The sequence below is a fragment of the Petaurus breviceps genome, unplaced genomic scaffold (genome assembly GCF_028583685.1).
Source record: "Petaurus breviceps papuanus isolate PSGF00001 unplaced genomic scaffold, PetGlider_PUasm1.0 154, whole genome shotgun sequence".
Classification (NCBI taxonomy): domain Eukaryota; kingdom Metazoa; phylum Chordata; class Mammalia; order Diprotodontia; family Petauridae; genus Petaurus; species Petaurus breviceps.
Window position 1 is genome coordinate 11,235,765 of NW_027185715.1, and position 22,173 is coordinate 11,257,937.

The 22,173-nt window shown below is 39.1% G+C and overlaps 1 protein-coding gene across 2 annotated transcripts in view; it reads left to right on the forward strand.

Annotated features, from left to right (window-relative positions):
• Positions 1-22,173, forward strand: part of LEMD3 (LEM domain containing 3) — an 80,441-nt gene that overhangs the window by 45,225 nt on the left and 13,043 nt on the right. For both annotated transcript variants that reach the window (XM_069080892.1, XM_069080893.1), the window contains exon 4: positions 7,216-7,283. In XM_069080892.1, the coding sequence (XP_068936993.1) occupies positions 7,216-7,283 (68 nt within the window). The remainder of the gene's footprint in view (positions 1-7,215; positions 7,284-22,173) is intronic.

The window sequence follows — 22,173 nt, forward strand, 5'->3', positions numbered from 1 at the left end:
GAGGAAATGTATAATTGAAAAAGAATACATACATACATACACATACCTAGGAGGGCTGTGGGGACAGGACCAGTAGCACTGAAATACAGAATGACCTGAAGGAAGGCCTCCGGGGCTCTGATAGGTTCTTTGTGGAGAATCTAAGGGAGAACTGAGGTGGGAATTTCTTAAGATAAGAAAGCATAAATTTTGGCTTGCAACTGTAAGAGACAATCTCTACATTAGTGAGATCATGAATCCAGTAAATTTTTGAAGTACTCATGTTTGTAGTTTTTACTAAAGCCTCAGAGAGACTTTATAAGGATAGGAGCTGGAGGGCTGTCCTTGGAGCCCCGAAGACCCATGTTTAAGTCCAGCATCTGACGCTGTTTGTGTGACCCTGGGCAAGTCATTTAACCACCTAGTGGCCCCTGTCAGCTTTCCTAAGTCTAGACATTGCACAGCAGGGGCCCATCTCCCTTGATGGTGGTGGTGGGGGGGGTTTCAATGGGAGTTCCCTACACCACTGAAATCAAAGTTCTCATTCTTTTTCCTCCTTTCAAAAAAGAGGCCATTAAAATACTTTCTTGTAAAATGAATTCACATTTCCCAGTAATAACTTAATGTAAAAAAAAATTTTCCCCCCAAAGGATTAAACAAAAGGTCACTTATATGTTCAGTGAATACATGCAAGTTGTAAATTCTTACTTAATTGTTTATATATCCCTCTCCTTTTACAATCCATTCTTTTCACAGGTGTCAGTGTGTCAACTCCCTGCCCCCCAACTCAATAGATGCTATTTTTTTTTGGAGGCAGGAGGGCAGGGCTATTGGGGTCAAGTGACTTGCCCAACATCACACAGCTAGTGAATATGTCAAGTGTCTGAGGCTAAATTTGAACTCAAGTCCTCCTGACTCCAGGGCCGGTGCTCTATTCACTGCGCCACCTACCTGCCCCAAAGTCAGTAGATTCTAGGACCTCTCTGTTGCCTGTAGGACTTCACATAAACTACATTTAACAGTTTAGCCTGTCTTTCTGGTCTTCTTTGTGCACACTCTTGGTGTGGCCTCCCCAGCCTGCCTGCTGCTGTTCTGTCTCCTATCTCTGAGCATCACACCACCTGTTCTCTCTTACCCTTCCTTCCCTCCTAGAATCCTTAGTTTCTTTCATAAGACTCCACTCAAGTGCTATGTCCTTCAGGATGTTTGTTGATGGATTAAAATCAGAATGTGTAGGATTCAAATAAAATATGAGCTTTATTGCATTTTGCTCAGGCTCTATTTAGTTTTGGAAGTCCCAGAGATTTTGCAAGGCTTATGCAACCACCACTGATTTCTGTCTACCATAGCTGTTCATCCTAGCAAATCTTGCTTTTATCTCTCCTGTTTATTTTTATTTCCTGTCCATGATCACTGTTTATATATCATATAACCCTCAGTGAAAGGGGAAACTTGAAGTTTTTCTTCTACATTCAGGCTTGAGGTTTTCTTTTCTTTTTTTTCCTCTTAGTGACTCCAACTTTAGAACAGAGAGTGGTTGCCCCTTTCATCTCATCCTTTACTAGGGATTCTTAATCTGGGGTCCATGAACTTAGAAGAAAAAAATCAATAACTTCATTTCATTATAATTGGTTTCTTTTTTAATCTGTTTGATTCAGAAAGGAGTCTATAAGAGGCTGCCAAAAAAATCTCTGACACAGAAGATTAAGAACACAACCTGCCCTTTACTGTCCTATAAAGGAAAATCTCAGGACTAGATCTGGCTTTCAGAGGAGTCTTGTTCCCTTTCTTCCTGATTCAGTTATAGAAAAGACTATTAAACAAAAACATAATTGATTCTCCGTATCGAATATATATAAATCAAATTCTCTGTGAAAATTTTATTAAGGACAGCTTTCTTTAGGTTGGTTTTTATCTTTCATTGAGAAAGAAAGTGCTGTTCTTCCTATCTAGGAATCGAAGAGGGGAGATTAGGAGGGACAGAGCAAACACTTATAGGACCTTCCTTATTAGTACTTCCCTATTGGTAAAGTTTTTTCAAACCTCAATAGAAATAACATCTTGGATTACATGGGACATTGTTCTAAATCTCACTGATACCTTATTTTGCCATTAGTGACAGAATTTGAGATCCATCAAAATGTTAAGACTAGAAACGTGCTAAATCAGAGAAGATGAAATGTGATTTGGACATGTGCAAGGCTTCAGTGAAGAACCATATATTATCTCAGACTAGCTTGTCTAAATTTGGAGAAGTTCTTCACCATATTGTCTGTCAATTTTTTTGTTCTTAGCAGCTCTTAAAAGCCATGTACTAAACTTTATAGAGATTGCAATCTGGAATTCTGTCTTGGTGAAATTACAGGTCTTTGAAGTAGAGAAGTGTTCATAAAGCTCTTTGTACAAATGCACTTAACTCTACCTGCCCAATAGGGGAGCTGAGAAGACATGACTTTTTTAGCTGGTCATGTGAAAAAAGACCTGGGTCTTTAGCTTTCCCTCTCCTCATGGCTCACTAGGAGTTTTATGGCAGATCCTAAAGATATCGCCCTTACATGACTGTGAGCTTAGTATGTCAGTTGTGTTATATAACTTCCCACAAAATGCATTATGAAAGATAGTGTCTAGATCAAGGAAGGATAGTAGTCCCGCTTGTAATCTTTCCTGCTCAGACCATGATATGGCTTCTTAAAAGGGTGCTGAGAAACAAGCATGCCTCAAATAGGTTGCTTAGTATGACAAGGGTACTTGAAATTATGTTAATGAGATCATTTGAAGGGCTTTCTTTTACATGGGAAAGCAGAGACTTAGGGAAATGAGATTATTGACTTCATAGATATGAAGGGATATCACTTGGTAGAGGGAATACTATGGCAGAGGGACTACTAATTTTGGCTCCAAAGAAGGAGCCACATGGAATGGTTGCAATTTACATGGAGGCAAGAAATTGTATAATTTATGGTCAGTGAATATTTTAATCCCTCATGAGATATTTCTTTGCCTCTTTTCCCTTTTGAATCTACGATTCATGAGTAAGGGACCTGGTTTGACAAAATAAGCTAAAGGAAAAGAGCTGCTGTTTGGATAGAAATTTATGCAGCTTTGGCTTCTTTTACTAGTATGCCCTTGCTCCATTCCCCTACTCTTCTCTTCCTAGCCGATCTATCCGAAACAGATTCTGTGAGTCAGACTCTTGTTGACTGACTCTGTCCTTGGTATGGTGATAGGATTTCCTCTTCTACTTTTGCCCTTTTTTGACCCTGTGCCTTCCTCTTCCCCCAACTTCTGAGTCTCCCTTCTCCCCATGGCTTCTTTTCCCAAACTCTAACCTTCTTTCTTCTGAAGTTGTGCCTCCTAGGGGACCCATTATAATCCTGTAATTTGCCAAGTCCATCTTTGGGTTGTGTATTGGTGTAGATGAGTAATAATTAGAAGCCAGCATGAATTCATTAACAAATAATACCTGATTTAATTTTTCAATAGGATTATTAGTAGGTCAATTTCAAGAAACTGTTTGAAAATCTTTTATAATATGAATGATGACTTGAGAAGAGGGTAAATGAATTGTGGTTGACCAGCTAATTCCAAAGAACAGTCAGTAAATGCATTGATAACTGCATGGAGGGTGGTCTTCCACAGATGTTTCTGGGACTGGAATGCCAATATTTTTTTTTATCAGTTATTGAATGACACAAAGCTGGAAGAGAGAGCTAATACATTTAAGAGAAGCAGTGTCTACAAAGCTTGCTATATTTAAACACTCCAGTTCAATCTGTGATCTGCTGATGTCAGTATTCTCACCATGCGGTTCTTGTTCATGTCTTTCCATATATCCTTCTTTAGCCATAGGGCTTTCTTAATGTGCTTGGAGTCCTTGGATTATTTTCATATTTTGTGAAGATTAGACTACTACTCTGCTTGTCAGCCTAGTATCCTACATACTGCCCATCTAACAGGATTGACTGTTTCTAGTCATAGTATCTTTCAATATATTTTATACTATTTATTCTCCAATAAGTCATTGTCGATATTATGCTCTAGCCTACTTATACCCACCACTTTTTTTTTTTTCAAAATTGCATGTTTGAATCACATGCAATTTTGAGGCTTCTGAGATTGTTAGATGATACACAGCCATGTAACATCAACAGGAAAGAAGATTAACCCCCAATAAATACTCAAAGGATATGAAAAGTTTTCAAAAAAAGAAATGCATGCTTATAAACCACATGAAAAAATTTCTCCAAATCAGTAATAATCAGAGGAATAAAAATCAAAATATGTTTTCACCTCACATCCAGCAGAGATCTGACATGTAAACATCCAGTGTTGGGAGAAGCTATGGGGCAATAGGCACAGTAATACAGTATTAGTGGAATTGTGAAAAGATCCAGTGTTTGAGAAAACAGCCTGAATCTATGCGATAAAAGTGAATAAATGGATCATTCTCTTTGATGTAGCCATCCCACTAGGACACATATATCTTCCCTCCTCCCCACCCCGCCACGAGGCCAAAGACAGGGCAAGGTCCCACATAGATCAGAATATTCACAGCAGCACTTTTTTTTTTAGAAAAAAAACTCAAGGCAAAATGTGTTCCTGTCATTGGGAAATGCTTAAACACATTATGGTTTTTTTGGTGGTTCAGTTGTTTCTGACTCTTTGTGGCCCCATTTGAGGTTTTCTTGGCAAAGGTAACTGGAGTGATAGTTCTCTAGCAATTAAAGAAAAATGCAGATGAGGAAACAGAGACAAACAGGGTTAAGTGACTTGCCTAGGGTCACACATCTACTAAATGTCTAAGGCTGGATTTGAACTCTGGTCTTCCTGACTCCAGGCCCAGCGCTCTATCCACTGAGCCACCTAGGGGCCTCAAAACACACAGTGTGTTAATATAATAGAATATTACTGCTTCATGATAAAGTGAACTGGGAGAAACTATCACATCAGTATGCTAGTTTGTATTATTTAACTTATAACTCTTTATTGCCAAAGATGGTTTTACAAGGAGGTTCAGTTGGAGATAGGCAAGACAGTTTTGAAACTAACATGTTAGATTTATTTCTTTTAATTAAAGTTATGCCTGCTAGACATTGATGGTTAGATACACAATCCTATTCTCTGTAGATATGCTCATTTTTGAGTTTGTCAAATACAGAATAACAAAAAAAAATTAAGCTTAAAAATTGAGGTTTCTTTTTTGAGGGGAAAGGGATTATTAGAAAGTGTCATCACTAAGGTTTTTTTTTAAAAAAGCTTCAGTAAAACTTAAATTAACAAAAGCTATGACTGGGATTGTTTGAAAGCACTTCTCAGATTCCCAGTTATGATCCAGCCTGCACTGATTCTGGACCCTGCATATTTTCTGTGTGTGGTGTCCGAAGTACTAGATAAGACCGTCAGACCTGCATGTCATGATTTGGGGAGTATGTATTTTTAAGTAATCTGACTATTTTAGGATTACTTAAATTGTTGATTAATTGGTGTCATTTGAGTCCTCCTAAATCTCGCTGTAGAATTCCTAATATATTTGGTATTGCTCACCCACAAATGAAAGCAAAGAAACCTCAATATGTCTAGGAATTCCCTCTGCTTTTTGGATAGTACAAGGACCTCCTCCATGACATTTTCTGTGTGGGTTAATACTGTTACCCACAGAGTTGTTAAACAGTATTTTCCTCCGTGGTTGCATTTATCATATCCTCTTGTATGATTTTAACATACCTGGGAGAGATACTTGCCCAGGATCACATAGCTAGTAAATTTCAACTCGGGTCCTCCTGACTCCAGGGAAGGTGCTGTATCCACTGTACCACTCAGCTGCACCTGAAAGAGAATTTTTAAATCTATATTTTGTTGGATATTTAAGTTAAGTGCTTTTGGGAGACAATTGACATACTCTGATTTTTTCATGTTTTCAAGGATACTCGATATATGCACAGACTATTTGCATTGATACTTTATTTCCTTAACATTATCACCCATGCCCTTCTTCCCTTGTCTCAGAGGTGGGGATGTGGGCAGAAACAGGGGAATCTTCCACTCTCTGAGGTCTAAGTGCCATTCATTAATTCATTCACTTAACAAACTACCATATGCTTACTATATTTTGTTTTCATCTCTAATAGAGTATACTACTGTATGATAGAGTTGTTAGAAAAGCATTTAAAGAATTGCATAGATGGTAACCTACTTTCATCAAGAATGGGTTTAAGAGGGAACAGTATGTATATATTTAGAACTAGAGGATAAAAGTCTTATAAATTCAGAAGAAATAAAATGGTAAGGGCATAGGGAGGGGGAAAAGGACAAGGGAGGGATCTTTAGAGGGGAGAATGAAGGGATAGGTTAAAAGGGGGATATAGAAGTGTGTTTAGATTTACGGGAATGGGAGGATAGGGGAAGTATCCTTGGAGGGGAGAGGGGAGTAGGTAGATAATAGGAGAGCAAAGTAGAGGAGGCAGGAGGAAAAGGGAATGAGAGATAATCCAGACATTAAAAACAAAGATCAGGAGTGGAATGTTTGGGAACGTATATGTCTACATATGTATGTATGTATATATCTATAGCTATAGAGAAACATATCTGAACCTTATTGTGGCCTCCTGGAGGGGGTGGGGAAAGGGGAAAAAAAGAACAAAGTGAAAATGCACAGCAAAGAAGAAAACTCACAAGGAAGCAAAGATGGACAGTTCTCCACACAACATGTATTTATCATATAGACTTTATTGAAATGAAAATTTATTGTTACATATTTTGAATCCTCACATTCTGCTATGCACACATGCTTTTTTTTTCTTTTTTACTTTGTATTGAAGTTCCAATATTTAAGTTTATATGTTTTTGTTTCTTTTCTCTATTCTGTATTTGTGTTCTGGCCTTTGAGTCTAAAATGAAATTTAAAAATTGTATAGATGAAGTATTATGGATTACTGTAATTAAGTGTGCAGTGGGTTTTAACATTCTTCTCTTAATCATGTGAAGAGATTATTTAATGAAGAATGAGGACAAACAATATCTAATTGACTCTAGAACGTGTTGCTGTGGAAAACTGGTTTCTTAGTATTTTTAATTATGCTTAAAGTATTTTTCATAGAAAGTATAAATATTAGTCTTCCATTTTATTGATGTTTTATAAGACCATTAAAACTTGTATCCAAATTTTGTATGTAAATGCTTTTGAATTGTCTGTTTTTTTATGAAATATTGATTCAAATAAAATATTAATGTTTCCAGGAGATCATGAGTGTGGCAGCTCTATCCAGAGGAGGCTTTCTGTCCAGGAGGCAGCTGCATATTTAAAAGTAAGCAGTAAAATTTTAATTCTCATAGTCATGTTGTCTAACAGTTATGTCTAAATTGTGAACTGGATTACTCTGTGTTGCTATAAATTTAAATGACATATAATGGTATATGCTCACATTCAGGCTGTACTGTGTGAACAGTTTAGGAACTGCCTGTTCAGATGAGATTCTGACAAATTTAACCAAGGCTAATTAAAACAGGAAGGAGAGTATTGGGGAGCCTGTCATCTGAAGCCTTTTAGAGCCATGGGGTTGCAGATTATCTAATACTGATGCTTAACCCTTTTTTTACCTGTGGAGAGTTTTTAAATGATGCTGAGGGAAAATGTTTCATCCTATATCTTATGGTCTGATTATGAGAGATCAAGAACTTCTTAACATTTAAAAAAAATTAACTGTGCAGACAAGTTTGTCTATTTTTCACTAATAGCTTCTGAATATTTTTAATTAAAACTATAATTAAAAAAATTTTTCTCATGAATTTAGGAAATTGTGATTTCTGTCTTTAGGAAACCTTCCCTCACTCGCCTTTTGATTTATTTTACTTAGCTAAAATATTAACAACACTTGTAACTTCTTTCTTTATAAATCTAATAATTTTTTTATTATTAACATTTAGAATTTGATTAATTTGGTTACTTATAATCGAGATTTGTGCTTACTAAAATGTGTTATTTGTAAAAATATATGTGTGATTTGGAAAGTCAGCAAATGTCATCTATATGTACCTGAAAGAGAATTTGAGACTTCTTTCTCCTGGTTGGTTTGCTTTATAAACGTTAATCCTTAGTTAATTGGAAAGTTTTATCTGTCAGTACACTGGCTAGCTGAAATCTCACTATACCGGCATAATATTCATTGCATTATTAATTTACCTTTTTAGGAGCCTATTTCTTGTAAGGACTGATTGCTCGGGTTTGGTTTTGATTTTTTAAGGATAGAAGTTAGAATGAGAAGCAGCATCAATGATTGTTGGGTTCACTTACTCCTCACCAGATGTACTTTATATTCTTCATTCTTTTCCTTTTTTTCTTTTTCCTTCCTTTTTCTCCTCTCACATTCCAGCTGCCTTTCTTCTGTTTCCTCTTCCTTTCCCCTTTCCGAGTACATATAAAACAAGAATCAGGCAAAGTTAATAAAGAACTAGGCTCAGAACCAGGAAGACCAGGGTTCATGTATACTACTTACACAACTTTGGCACTTGACTTACTTTTCAGGGCTCTTGGCTACTGTAAACTTATAAGTTGTTGAAGTTCCACATCTGCACAGCTAGAGGCAGTTTCCTTACCTGGGAGTTCCTTAGAATAATCATATGGTCAGTTCCTTTTCCTGCCCTCTGTAGAGAAGGCATCTCAGTCACTAGTTGTAATACTGCTAGAAATGCTAAGGACTTACTGATACAACTCATCTTTGATTTCATATTTTTGTGTACTGTCATATCTGTATTTAAGCTAAACAAGTGAATTTGGTTACTCTGAAGGTACTTCTTCCATTGTTCCATGGTTCCTTCTACCATAGGCTCTCTTTAATTACCGTCCTTCTATATAAAAAAGATAAATGAAGATTCTATATGAACAAGATATTAGATGAAATAACAATAATATTTGGAGAACTAAGCTTGAATCTTCACTGACAATCTGTGTTTTGCATCTTAAGACAGTTGGTTTGACATTACAGTAGGGATTCCAATGACATGGTGTGAAATGGGTTGACCTAGCTCTCTTGCTACTAGATAACATCAGGATTGTCACATTCCTTAACTGTTATAAGAATTTCCAACATTACATTCTGATACCTTTAATGTTGGTACTTTTAAGACTATTGAACTGAATGGCATCCTAATGAATCATTAAATACAATATTTGGAAAATAGGATTAACTTCAGTTTTTAAAATATTTTCATTGCTTCCGTTCATTAATTTAGCTAAACTTTCTGTATGCCAGGCAGTTTGAAGCAGAGGAGAAAATAAAAACACAAATGTCTGTGCTGTCAAGACTATACATGCAAAAATACAAAATTAGTCACATGTAATTTGCCCGTAATAACTTTATATTTAGAGAAATTAATTTTGGTTCAATAGAATGTTGCTATATAATTTTTATAAAAGATGGCCATGCTAGATTTCCTAAACAATAAATGCATTCAAGTGTTTGTTGGGCCTCAGCTTATTCATGAATGTTTTGTCTGTTTTTAAAGACCTAAGTTCAAGTCCCACCTCTGATGTTTACTGCCTATGTTGGCCTTGAGCAAGTAAGTCATTGAACATTTTTAACCCTCAGTTTCTTCATCTATAAAATAAAGAGGTATAGACTAAAAGATTTCTCAGATCCTTTTCAGCTCTTAGTCTTACAATTCTAGAAAATATTGAGTGTTTTGAAACTTGCTAATAGTTGAAAACGTATAGGTACCCTCATATTTACTATCCTGTTAGAGTATATTTAAACCTTTTTCAATTTGTAACATTTTAAGTTCTAGGAGGTATTTGTGACCCTGGTAGGCTACTTTTATTCATTTCCCACATACACATAGGAGGTTAGAACTAGAAAAAGAAAAAGATGAGAATCTTTGCATTTACTAGATTTCAAATTTTCCCTACCATATTTGATAGCCTAGGTGTAAGATTTTAAATATCTTTTTTTTTTTTTTAATACAAGTTACAGTCAAGTCTTATAGTTGGCATAAGGAAAAAAGAAAGCCATATAAGCTCCAGGGCTAGAAGGAATTTTTGAGATCTTTTGTTCTAGCTCCCCCATTACAGATGAGGAAACTGAGGTCCAGAGTGGCTATCGACTGGCCCAAGGTTTACATGGGTAGTAAGTAGCAGAGATACAGTGATAGATCCTGTGTTGACGCATCTAGACTTCTTATATAGACAGTGCCATCCATGAGAGAAATGCTGTTTTTAAAAAAATAACAGTTGCATTGTGTGTTTTGTGTAGAGTCACCTTAATAAAAGGATTTGTTCTGTGAAGTTTGAATTCAGTCAAAGGGCCATACTTGAGGACCTAGAGGGCCACATGTGGTATCAAGGCCACAGGTTCTCCACCCCTGGTGTGGACTGATCACGTCCTGTGAGCTTCAGCCTAATCATACCCACTGAGTCACTTGTGCCTGCGTGCCATGCGTGTGTGCGTGTGTTTGCATGTGTCTGTGTGTGTGCGTGTGTCTGTGCGTGTGTGTGCGTGTCTGTGCGTGTGCATTGCATACTATTCAGTTTTATTCTTTCTACTATTTGTGTCTTTCTCCTTCAGAAGACGTTCACATTTTTTTCAGATTGTTTATACTGTTTATTTTTTCTTATAAAACATCTTTAGTGTTTTTATATCCCCACAAATACAAGTAGATTCATTTTTGTGTATGAAGGGTTGTAGTCCCTCTAGTGGATCATTTTAGTGTTACATATTATTTTGTTTGAAATATAGGCTTCCTTAATGTAAAAACAAGTGTTCCAAACATTCATTTTGTAATTTGATCACTCTGGAATCTGCATTTTTCCATAGAAAATGAGTTGTGGTTAAGTACCAGGCCAGCCTTCAAACGATTTTAAACTCATAGCATAACTTCAGAATAGTACATTTGGCATGAAAAATTGTAGAAAATTAAACTGTGGTATGTATGCTATATTAGCGGAATTATGGAATAAGTAGACATTTTATGTGTTAGAGTGGAAACTTTACCATCCTTAAAATGTTTTTATGGGAAAATGTGTTCTGTCAAGTACAGTCAGAAAGAACCATGGAAGTGCTAGAATTGTATTCACCTGTCACAGCTACTGCTGGAGAGAGACTGAGGATGAGTCTTGGTGAGTAGGCATAGCTGAGGAAACCTTGGGAAGGTGGGGGAAGCAAGTACTTTTATTAGACTCGGGTCTCTGTCATTTGGATTCCTACGCATGCTACAACAACTTCAAAACCTGTACACACACACCCTGAGATGATTTACCATGCTTAACCATCTTCCCCAACAGTTGTAGTGACAAGGAAATGTAATAACATTGGGATTATGCCCTTGAAGCTAAGTGTGAGAAGAAAATGGAACATGATTTTATACATCTCCTAAAATAACCTACTTCTGGCTATTCTAGTCAGCTTTTTGTAGATGTCTAGGCATACATATACCACAGATTGCTTTTTAATCTATATCTACACATTTCAAGTAACCGGAATCTTTTATGTGCTATATTAATTTTTTTCTTTAAAAATATGTTTTATTGATAAATTATCATATTTACTTGTAGAGGAGAAATCTTTTCTTAAATTGAACAGTTTTGTGGGGGGAAAAGGGGGAAAAAACACTTAAAGCAGTGACCACATCTCTCACTGTATATAACTTAACTCTATAAAATAAGAAGAATCTTGGAGTATATTTCAAGTACTTCGTCTCAAGGACCTTCATTAATTTTTGTTATTCAAAGTGTAACTTCTTCTAATAATCTTCAATTTTATATGCTTGAATTTTTTTTCAGTTTTAGTGGTGTGAATAATTCTTTCACCCACCAAGATGGCAGCTCCCTATGACTTGTTTTGGTTAATTAGTATAGCCAAAAAATTCATAAACGTAAAGTGTGGTGGTGTATGGTGATTGAGCCTCCCTGAACTTTAGCTAGGCTTGTTTTTAGACAGCAGACATATAGTGTCACTAGGCCCAAAATTGAAACTTTTTCAAATTGGTGGAACCTGCTGCCACAGCTCACAAACCTGGTGGGGGTTTTGGGAACCACAGTGAGTCATTGGAACAGGACCAGATGTTTCAAAGGCAACCTCTTGGTTTTACTAAGATAGTGCATTGTAGCAGAAAGAGACCCGATTAGGTCAAATTTAATTCCTAGCTGTAGCACACACTAGTTATATGAATGACGAGGGTACCCACCTCTTCTGAAAGTGCCCTTATCTGTGTCAAGTTGGACATGCCAGGTCATTTTTTGTGTCATGATGTCATAGGGGCAGCTAGGTGGCACAGTGGGTAGAATGCTGGGCCTAGAGTCAGGAAGACGAATCTTTCTGCATTCAAATCTGACCTCAGACACTTACTAGTGGTTTGACCCTCAAGGGCACACTGAGAATTCAGCTAAAGGTGCAAATAACATACTATGTTATTAGCCCAAGTGGGGACTTTATCCTTGACTCATTCAGGGCCTCCTGAATACCCTGGGTCCAGTATTTCTGGAAAATATGGCAACTCCATTAGACAGGTTAAGTTGGCTTTGGAGTAGCACTAGCTGTGTGACCCTTTGGGAAGTCATTTAACCCTGTTTGCCTCAGTTCTGATCTGTAAAATGAGCTGGAAAAGGAAATGGCAAATCACTCCAGTATCTCTGCCAAGAAAACCCCAAGAGTCAGACATGACTGAAACAATTGAACAACAACAAATTTAATTTTATTCCAAGTCTTTGAAAATTAGTATTTTATGTATAATGTATTTTGTGCAAAGGCAGAGAAGTGTGAGAAGCAGAAAAAAAAACCCATTTGGCTAGATTGCAGAATGTGGGAGGGGGAGAAATGTCTGGTGAAGCCAGAAGGATAGGTTGGGACAGACCAGGTTGTAAAGAACTTTAAAAACTAAACAAAGGGAGTTGTATTCGAACCTGGAAGGAATAGGAAGGCACTGATGTGATGTGGTCAAGTCTGCATGTATGAAAATTACCTTGGCACCACTGTGGAGGCCGCACAGAAGTGGGGGTTGGAGGTTGAGAGACCCCTTAGGAGGGTGTTGTAGTGATCTAGGTAAGAAATGATGAGAGCCTGAATTAAGGTGGTAGCTCTGTGAGTATGGAGAATGGGTTGGATGCCAAAGATACTGTAGAAGCAGAAACAGCAAGATTTAACAACTTAATGGATATGTGGGTTGAGGGAAGAGTATGGAATTTGAGATAATGCTTAGGTTACAAACCTGGGAGACTGCAAGGATGGTTGTGTCTGTGAAAGAAATAGGGAGGTTTGGAAGAAGAGAGGGTTCTGAGAAAAGATCATGAGCTCAATTTTGGATATGTTAAGTTTAATTGTCTTTGGGACATTCTGGCCTGAAGCTCGGGAGTGATTGGAGCAAGATGTATAGATCAGTGAGTTACCCGCATAGAGTTGCTAATTAGAGCTGTGGAAATGATGAGGTTACTGAGAAGGGGACCTAAAGGGGAATCTTGGTACCCACATCTATAGGGCGTGGTTTGGATGATGAGCCAGTGTAGGAGATGGAGGAGTGGTCAAGCACGGAAGAGGGAGATGGAGAGAAGAACATCGTGAAGATGCATTGAAGAGACCGTGTTTAGTGGGGACGGCACTGATGGAACAGGTCAGGAAGGTTGAGGACGAAGAAGACTGTCAGATGCAACAGTGAAGAGTATCTTGGTTCCTTTGGAGAGAGCAGTTTCAGTTAAGTGAGGTCAGGGCTGAGTGAGAGAAGAGGAAGTGATGGCAGCAACTATTTTGGAGCAACATTTTTATTATAATAGTATTTATTGAGCCTTTGTAAGATACCATTAACTACTACCAGCTTGCAACAACTAGGTTCCCTCCCTCCCTCTTCTCCTCACTCTTCATTTTGCTTTTCTTCCCATAAAATAAGACGTTTTAGTTGGTACAAATAGACAGTGGAGTTGCTTCTACCTAACCAAAGCAAGGTTTATGAAACAGATACAGCACTATGAAACCAAAATTAGAGTTTATTATAAAACCTCATAAGATTTTAAGACAATTCAGTTTTCCAAACATTCTAAAAATAGCATGCATTTTTCTTCATCTTATTTTGTCACTCCGTTTTATTTTTACATTGCCTTCATTTCAGACTATATCCCCTCTGTCTCACCTGCCCAGCTGTAGTATTTACAGCAATATTTACAGCACCCACGATCATGATAAAGACTGTGACTATAAGTATCACATGACATTCCATCGCAAAATATGCCAGACTTCATATAGAGGACAGAACTGAAGCATTTATTGAGACACCAGAAAACCCAATCCCAAAACCAGTAAGCTGATTCCATCATAGTACCAAAGATATTAAGAAGCCATAATGACGCTGAGAGCCACAGCATCCTTCAGGCTTCCCACAAACCAATATGAGATCAGTATTTACTCACAAACCTCTCTCTCCTGGCCTGAGCGACTTCTCTCCCCCACCATCCCGCTACCTCTGACCAGCTTCCTGTGGGCTCTGCTTCCCTTCAGCAAACTCCTCCCACCACAGCCTCCATGTGACCACATTCAGCCTATCAGGGGGCAGAGTTTACTTTCACAGGGAGGGCTTCAAACCCCCCCCCCCATCCCTCTATTGAGGGGCAGGGAAGATCTTCAAATTCCCATTCCCATTACACCACTGAGCCATCCCTTATAACGATAAAAAAAGAAGTTAAAACCAAACAACACATTAATCATATCCAATGCAGTATATACAGTATTCTGCACTGAGAGGAGTCTTCTGGTGTCTCCCCTTTCACCCACCTCTCCCCGCCTCCCCCTTCTTCCCTTTCCTGGAGAAAGGGGAAGCTACATTTTCTTTTTTTTTTTTTAATGCTTTAAAAATTACCTTCTGATTTACATCATTCATTTCCGCCAGATTTTGAGTTACAAATTTTCTCCCCGTTTTTCCCCCACCCACCACCCCAAAATAGCAGTCCCACAGGATATCCCCTCCTCCAATCTGCTCTCTCCATATCTTCTCCCATACCCGCTTTGACTTTTCCGGCAGGGCGTGGTAGATCTCTATGCCACAGTGCCTGTGAATCTTATTTCCCAATTACATGTAAAATAGTATTAATAATAGTGTGTATTTTTTTTTTGATTTTAAAACTTTGAATTCCAGATTCATTCCCTTCCTCCCTTGTTACCCACCCTTACTGGGAAGATAAGCAGTTCAGTATAGGTTGTACATGTGTGGCTAATGCAAAACAGTAACATAGTTGATATATCGTAAAAGACTGACTATATTTCCCTCCCTCCTATCCCACCTCCCACTTGTTCTATTCTCTGCTTTGATCCTGTTCCTTTTCAAAAGTGGGTGCTTCCAACTTCCCTCCCCCCAGCCTGCTCCTCTTTCCATCATCCCCCCTCTCATCCCCTTCCCTACTCTTCTGTAGGGTGAGATACCCTATTTAGTGTGTATTTCATTCCCTCCCCAAGCCAAATTCAGCGAGAATAAGGTTGACGCATTCCCTTTTGCCTTCCTATTCTTCCCCTCCACTGTAACAGTTTTCTCTTGCCTCTTCTATATGAGATAGTTTACCCCATTCTGTCTCTCCCCATCTCCTCTCATTATATTCCTCTCACCTCTTAATTTCACCTTTTAAGAATCATCCCTACCTATTAATTTGGTCCTGTGCCCTCTATGTATACCTGTAAATATATAAACACACATTCGCATATGTATTCACATGCCTGTATACCCTCCTATATAGACATATATATGTATGTATGTTCCCTTAAACTATGAGAAAAGTTTTATCAGTTATAATTATTGCTTTTCCATGTAGGAATGTAAATAGTTCCACTTTGATAAGTTCCTTATGATTTTTTTCCCCTGTTTACCTTTCATACTTCTCTTGCTTCTTGTATCTGAACGTCAGATTTTCTATTCAACTCTGGTTTTTTCTACAAGAATGTTTGAAAGTCCTCTATTCCACTGAATGACCATATTTTCCCCTGGAACATGATACTCAGTTTTGCTGGGTAGGTGATTCTTGGTTTTAATCCCAGCTTCTTTGCCCTCTGGAATATCATATTCCAAGCCCTTCAATCCCTCAGTGTAGAAGCTGCCAGATCCTGTGTTATCCTGATTGTGTTTCCACAATATTCAAATTGTTTCTTCCTGCCTGCTTGTAATATTCTCTCCTTGATCTGGGGATTCTGGAACCTGGCTATAATATTCCTAGGAGTTTTCTTTTTAGGATCTTTTTGAGGAGGTGATTAGTACATTCTTTCAACCTCTATTTTGCCCTCTGGTTCTAAAACATCAGAGCAGTTTTCCTTGAGAATTTCTTGGAGGATGATTTCTGGGTTCTTTTTTTGATTATGGCTTTCAGGTAGTCCTTTAATTTTTAAATTATCTCTCCTAGATCTGTTTTCCAGGTCAGTGGTTTTTCCAATGAAATATTTCACATTGCCTTCTATTTTTTTTTTCATTTGTTTGGATCTCTTTAATAGTATTTTGATTTCTCATAAAGTCGCTAGCTTCCATTTTCTCCAGTCTAATTCTGAAGGAATGATTCTCTTCAGTGAGCTTCTGAAATTCTTTTTCCATCTGGCAAATTCGGCTTTTTAAGGCAATCTTCTCCTTATTGGCTTTTTGAGCCTCTTTTGCCATTTGAATTAGTCTTTTTTTTTTTTTTTTGCTTTTTGAAGGGCAGTTGGGATTATGTGACTTGCCCAAGGTCACACAGCTAGTTGTGTGTGTGTGCGCACGCACGCGTGTGTGTGCGTGTGCGTGTGTGTGTGTGTGTGTGAAGTGTCTGAGGCTGGATTTGAACTCAGGTCCTCCTGACTTGCCACCTAGCCGCCCTGATTTAGTCTGTTTTTTAAAGGTGTTATTTTCTTCACTCAGGTTGTTGACTCTCATTTCATAATTTTCTTGCATCATTCTGCTTTCTCTTCCCAATTTTTCCTGCACTACTCTTATTTGGTTTCCAAAATCCTTCTTAAGCTCCTTTATGGCCTATAAGCAGCTTATTCTTTTTTTTTTTTTTAAGCAATCGGGGTGAAGTAACTTGCTCAAGGTTACACGGCCAGTTATTTCTGGGTGTGGTGCTGAGTGTCTGAGCCCGGTATTCGATCTCCAGGTCGTCCCAACACTGGAGCCGGTACTCTTACTCGCTGAGCCACCTGGCCGCCCCTGCAGCTTATTCTTTTTATGGAAGCTTTTGGTGCTGGCGTTCTGACTTTGTTGTCTTCCTCCTGTTCCCTGCTTTGATCCTTTTTGTCCCCAAAAAAGGAATCCAAAGTCAGACTGCTGTGCTTGCCTTGCTTCCCTTGCTTGCTCATATTGCCACTCATTTACTTGACTTTTGAACTTACCACAATAGAACTCTGCTACCAGAGTGGGGAGTTTTGTCCCAATTGCTGGTATTTTCTCAGCTGCTGGAGCTATTAGTTGGGTGCCCTCTCTGAAGCCTCAACTCGCTCCGGCACACTGGTCACATACCCCAGGACCTCCACCCCAGACAGTGGTCCAGATCCAAGCAGGTTAAAGCAAGAGGGATTACCCCTCAGACTGGATGCTTGGTCCCTCTACAATCTGCAGGCCTGGGGCTCTGAAGCAGCTTTGTGGCAGTGGCTGGAGGTCGCCATGCCTCAGCCACTTCTCACCCTTGGGGCAAAGGCCAAACCTCACTCCTGAACTCCCAGGTCCCAAAGTCCACACTGCACTGACCTCTTACTTTGTCCTTAGCATCTGTGGGTTGATAATTGTTTAAACTGCCACAGCTGCTGGTGATCTGAAGTGCTTCCAACTGCTGGCTGGTTGTGGCTGCCATGAGGCTAAAACCATGGGCGTGAGGGGGGCTGGGCTTGGCTCCAAGAGTGCTGTGCTGGCCCCTTCCCTGCTGGCCTGTCCTCAGTGGGAGGTTAGCTTCTCTATATCATTTTGTGGGTTCTGCAGCTCCATAGTTTGTTTAGAGTCATTTTTTTTTTTTACATGAATTGGAGGAGGTGGAAGTGGGAACTCCGAGGAAGTTCTGTTTCCGATATTCCTTGTTATAAGTAAACTCAGTATAAAAAATTTTGAATTTATGGAAGATTCTATAATTAAGTGATCATATGTCTTCAAAGTTTATTTATCTCCGTATAAAAGACCAAATGATGAACGTTCATTTTGAGTTTACCTTAAAAGATGTGGTTTATTATGTAATATTTGCAAAAAAAAAAAATTAGAGAAAACTAAGTGTTAAGGCAAATTTAGATGACCCTATTTTGAAAATAACATCACATTAATGAACACCTAATATTGAAGTCAACATATTTTTTGACTAGCCCTTACTCACTTGTTCTGTTGGTCTAGTTTTAAAAATGCAAAAGTAACCCTGTACAAAAATTGTGTTTGTATTTGTCCTTATACTTTTTTTGCTTTAAAAGAAAGCCAGTGTTCCTTTTGCTGTCTGATTTTTAGGGCATCTTTTTTCTGTAACTGACTATTGAGGGAAGCTAAGCATGAATTCCTTTTATTTTTGGTTATAATAGAAAATGGTACTACTGGTAGTATTGTTTTAACAATAATTCAGTTAATTCACAGACTTTAGTGTAATTTACATTTTCTAAAAAAATTTAAGTCATGTTGGCTTGGTGGAGGTACCTGAAAAAAATGGTGCTGTTCAAAATCAGCTGTGTATTAGGTGGAGAGGATGGAGTGACTGTGGTTGACCCCTTTTATTGCAAAAGCCTTTTTATTGTGGCAGAAAGGAAAGTGCTGTTTTAGGACTGATGTATAAATACCCCAAATAGTTCAGAGAAACAGAGCATTTTAACGTCATGGAGAGTTGTGGAAATTGGGGAGTGACTCGCGTCAGGTATACAGTGTTTGTGTATCTGTCGTTCAACAGACACTTATTAAGTGCTTATGATGTGCCAGGGATATAGATAAAAGAAGACAACATGCAGAAGGAAGCTGAAAAAGAAGTGGAGAGTGAGGAGACAGCTGGTGCAAGCCTGTAAGGGGGTAGGCCAGAGGAGTGCAGCCTCGGAGGGGACAAAGAGGTGGCCTGGGCACCCCACTCCTGTGGAGGCTCTGGAAGGAGTCCTCCACTCTAATCTGAGGGAAGGGTTCCAGGGGCAGAGGGAAGTCCAAGGTTTGAGTTCCAAGGTTAACGTAGTCTTTAGGATGAGGAAGGGTATGATGGAGAAGTCTAGATTTCTACCGCAGAAATCCGTGTTCCAAGTGTAGGCTGATGCATTTCTTTCCTGGAAAGGAAAGAGAAAAGAGATTGACTTCTCCCCACTCCAGGTTGTGGAGGAGAGTGAAACGTTCCTGAACAAAACCGGATAGGGACTTTGAGGAGCATCTGAAGTGGAAGAGTGGAGACATGGCCGTGCTAGGGAGGGGAAGCATGGAATGTGTGTGACACGCCAGCCATACAATTAGAACTTAAAAAACAAATTTCAAAGTGCTCCTGAAGAGAGTGATGCCAGATGTTTTGATGAAGAAGTTACTCATCTGTTAAAGAATGAAGTAGTAGGGCTGCAGATGCTGTCATGTGAGAGATCATCCAGGAAAGGTCAGAGGAGGAAGACAGATGTTGTAGTGGGAGTAGTGATGGTTGTAGGGAAATGATTCTTGGCTCAAGCAGCTGTTAGTGGACCTGATGATGATCTAGAGGTCTGGTATCTTCTTGGAAGGATGCATCCAAGACAGAGCAGAGAACCTCCCAAGATTTATCAAGAGATGATGGCCTCTCTTGACTCACCGAGGGACACATGGCACTTCCAAGAGGAACCTAAAAAGCATTGCAGCAATTAAGAATTCTGGGGCAATATGCTGGCGATCACTTGTGGCACAAGTCGTGTTTACTTCACTGTACGAAAGAGAAGAATTAAATTGGGCAGTGATAGTCAAGAAGGTGGTCCCAGAGAATGATGTTAAGTTTGGCTTACAACATTGGCACAAAAGATTCTTGACCAGAGATGTAGTATACCTGGCACGAACATTTTGCAGATCTGTTCAAAGGGGCTTTAAACAGGATGAGACACGGAGAAGACAGAGTAGCTGCAAGGAAGGAAGAATAGCAGGTGAGACAGAATCCAAGCAAAGAGTCAGTGGTAAAGCTCCTGGCATCAGCTGTCTGTATAATACCACAGCTGCCCAGAGTTTATGCAGTAAAAAAGAACTACAGATCCTAATGCAGTATCCTAGTACGTAGACACAGTTGGCTTCAGAGTTGGTGGGTGAAGCGTGTGACAGGCCTGGATGGACACATGTGACTGTGTCATTGCATGTACTTAGAGACACTCCCCTCTCCCTCCAGCAGAGTAAGAATGGATGAGGAGTTGGGGAAGGAGATCACAAGGCTGGGACAGACTTGAACCAGTACTGCTCAGGGACTTCGGTCATCCAGGCATGTGCTGGAGTGCTGCCAAAAGCAGAGCCGCCAATTAATAGCCATTTGCCGTAGTGTTGATTTCATTCTTCACGTGGTAGATGAACTGACAAGGGGAAATTCTATTTTGGATCTAATTCTCACACTAGCAAAAAAGAACTGGTTTCTGGGGTGAAAGTGATAGGAACCACTATTTCCTAGATTTTGTGATAAAGGAGAGGAAGTCTAGCCCTAATCTGACCCATGATTTAGATATTGGAAAAGCAGATTCGAAATGGGTTCAGAGTAAACATGGGCAAGTTCCTATGGAATAAAATACTTCTGGGGAAGTTAGCCCAAGAGAGATGGGTGATATGTGAAAACATAAAGGGAAACAATTCCAATGAATTAATATTTGTTTGAAGAAATCAATTTGGATGCAGAGAGATGTCACCAATCAACTTATGTTTATAAAAGAAATGTACAGAAGGTGGAAGCAAGGCCAGGCATTCAGAGAATGAATATAAAAACATGTTTTTGTTGTTTGTTGTCTCATTTCAGTCTCGTCCAATTTGTGACTCCTTTTGGGGTTTTCTTGACAAAGATATGGGAGTGGTTTGCAGTTTCCTTCTCTAGCTCATTGAGGCTTAAACCCAGGGTCACATGGCCAGTAAGTGTCTGAGGCCAAATTTGAACTTGGGTCTTCCCAACTCTAGGTCCCAGTGCTCCATCCCCTGTGCTACCTAGCTGCCCTTAGAAACATGTTGTAGTCCTACAAACCTGGTATCAGCAGTGCTAGCTCAGGATGGACTGAGGCTGGAGAGAAGGCCAAGGATAGCAGTGTGTCTGTGTATTTGATGGCTATGTTGAAAGAAAAAGTACCCGAGAAGAGATGTGACATCTTTGCACAGATGGGCGTATAGTAATAGACAACTTAGAGAATGCGTAGCTGCTCAGCTCTCATGTCACTTCTGATTCTCTGCAAAGGACAGGGACCAGAAACGATGGCACTGATAGTAGAGAACCTAACCAGTCACCTGATCCAGGTGAATCACTTCTTTGAGTCTTGAAAGATCTGGCAGATGTTTGTGCTGAGCCATTATCAGTAACATTTGAAAGATCACTGGGAATAGGAGAAGTGCAATAAGATTGGAAAAAGGCAAATGTTCTGATTTGGACAGGGGGTGGGGCTGACGAGCTCATCTTGGATTCCTAGAAAAGCTGTATCTGCATCATTAATGAGACACATCCAGAAGTAGTAGCAGCTGGGCTTCATCAAGAACAGGTCATTTCAGGCCTAATCTTATTTCTTTTTTTACCTAGGAGGCAAAGGTAATGTGACTGTTGTTGAGCATGATTTTACAAAGCCTTACACATAAGTGTCTCATTCTAACCTTGTGCAGAAGGTAAAAAGATATGAATTAGACAGAATACAATCAAGTGGATGGAAAAAACTGTTTGAATCACTATACTCCCAGAGTTTTATTGGTTCGGTGTGAGTGTGCTGGAGGTGAGCAGTGACCCCAGATAGCTGTCCGTGGTTAGCCCTCTGCTCGTCCACGTTTTAATCATTGATTTAGATTAGGACACCAAGGCATGCTCATCATATCTGCAGATGAAACAGAGCTGACCGGCATAACTCGTGCTGCATTACAGTATCCAAAAGGGTTTTGACTAAGCATGATTTTGGATCTAAGATGGAATTCATTAATGACAAATGGGAAGACTTGTACTTGGTAACAGATCATCAACTGAACAAGTATGAAGGGGAAGATGGAAGGATAGCATTTATTCTTTAAAAAGATCTTGGCCTTTCAGTGGACTGTAGGCTCAGCAGGAATAAACAGTGTGGTGAAATGTTGAGCTTCATTTGGAGAGGCATAGTTTTCAGGAAC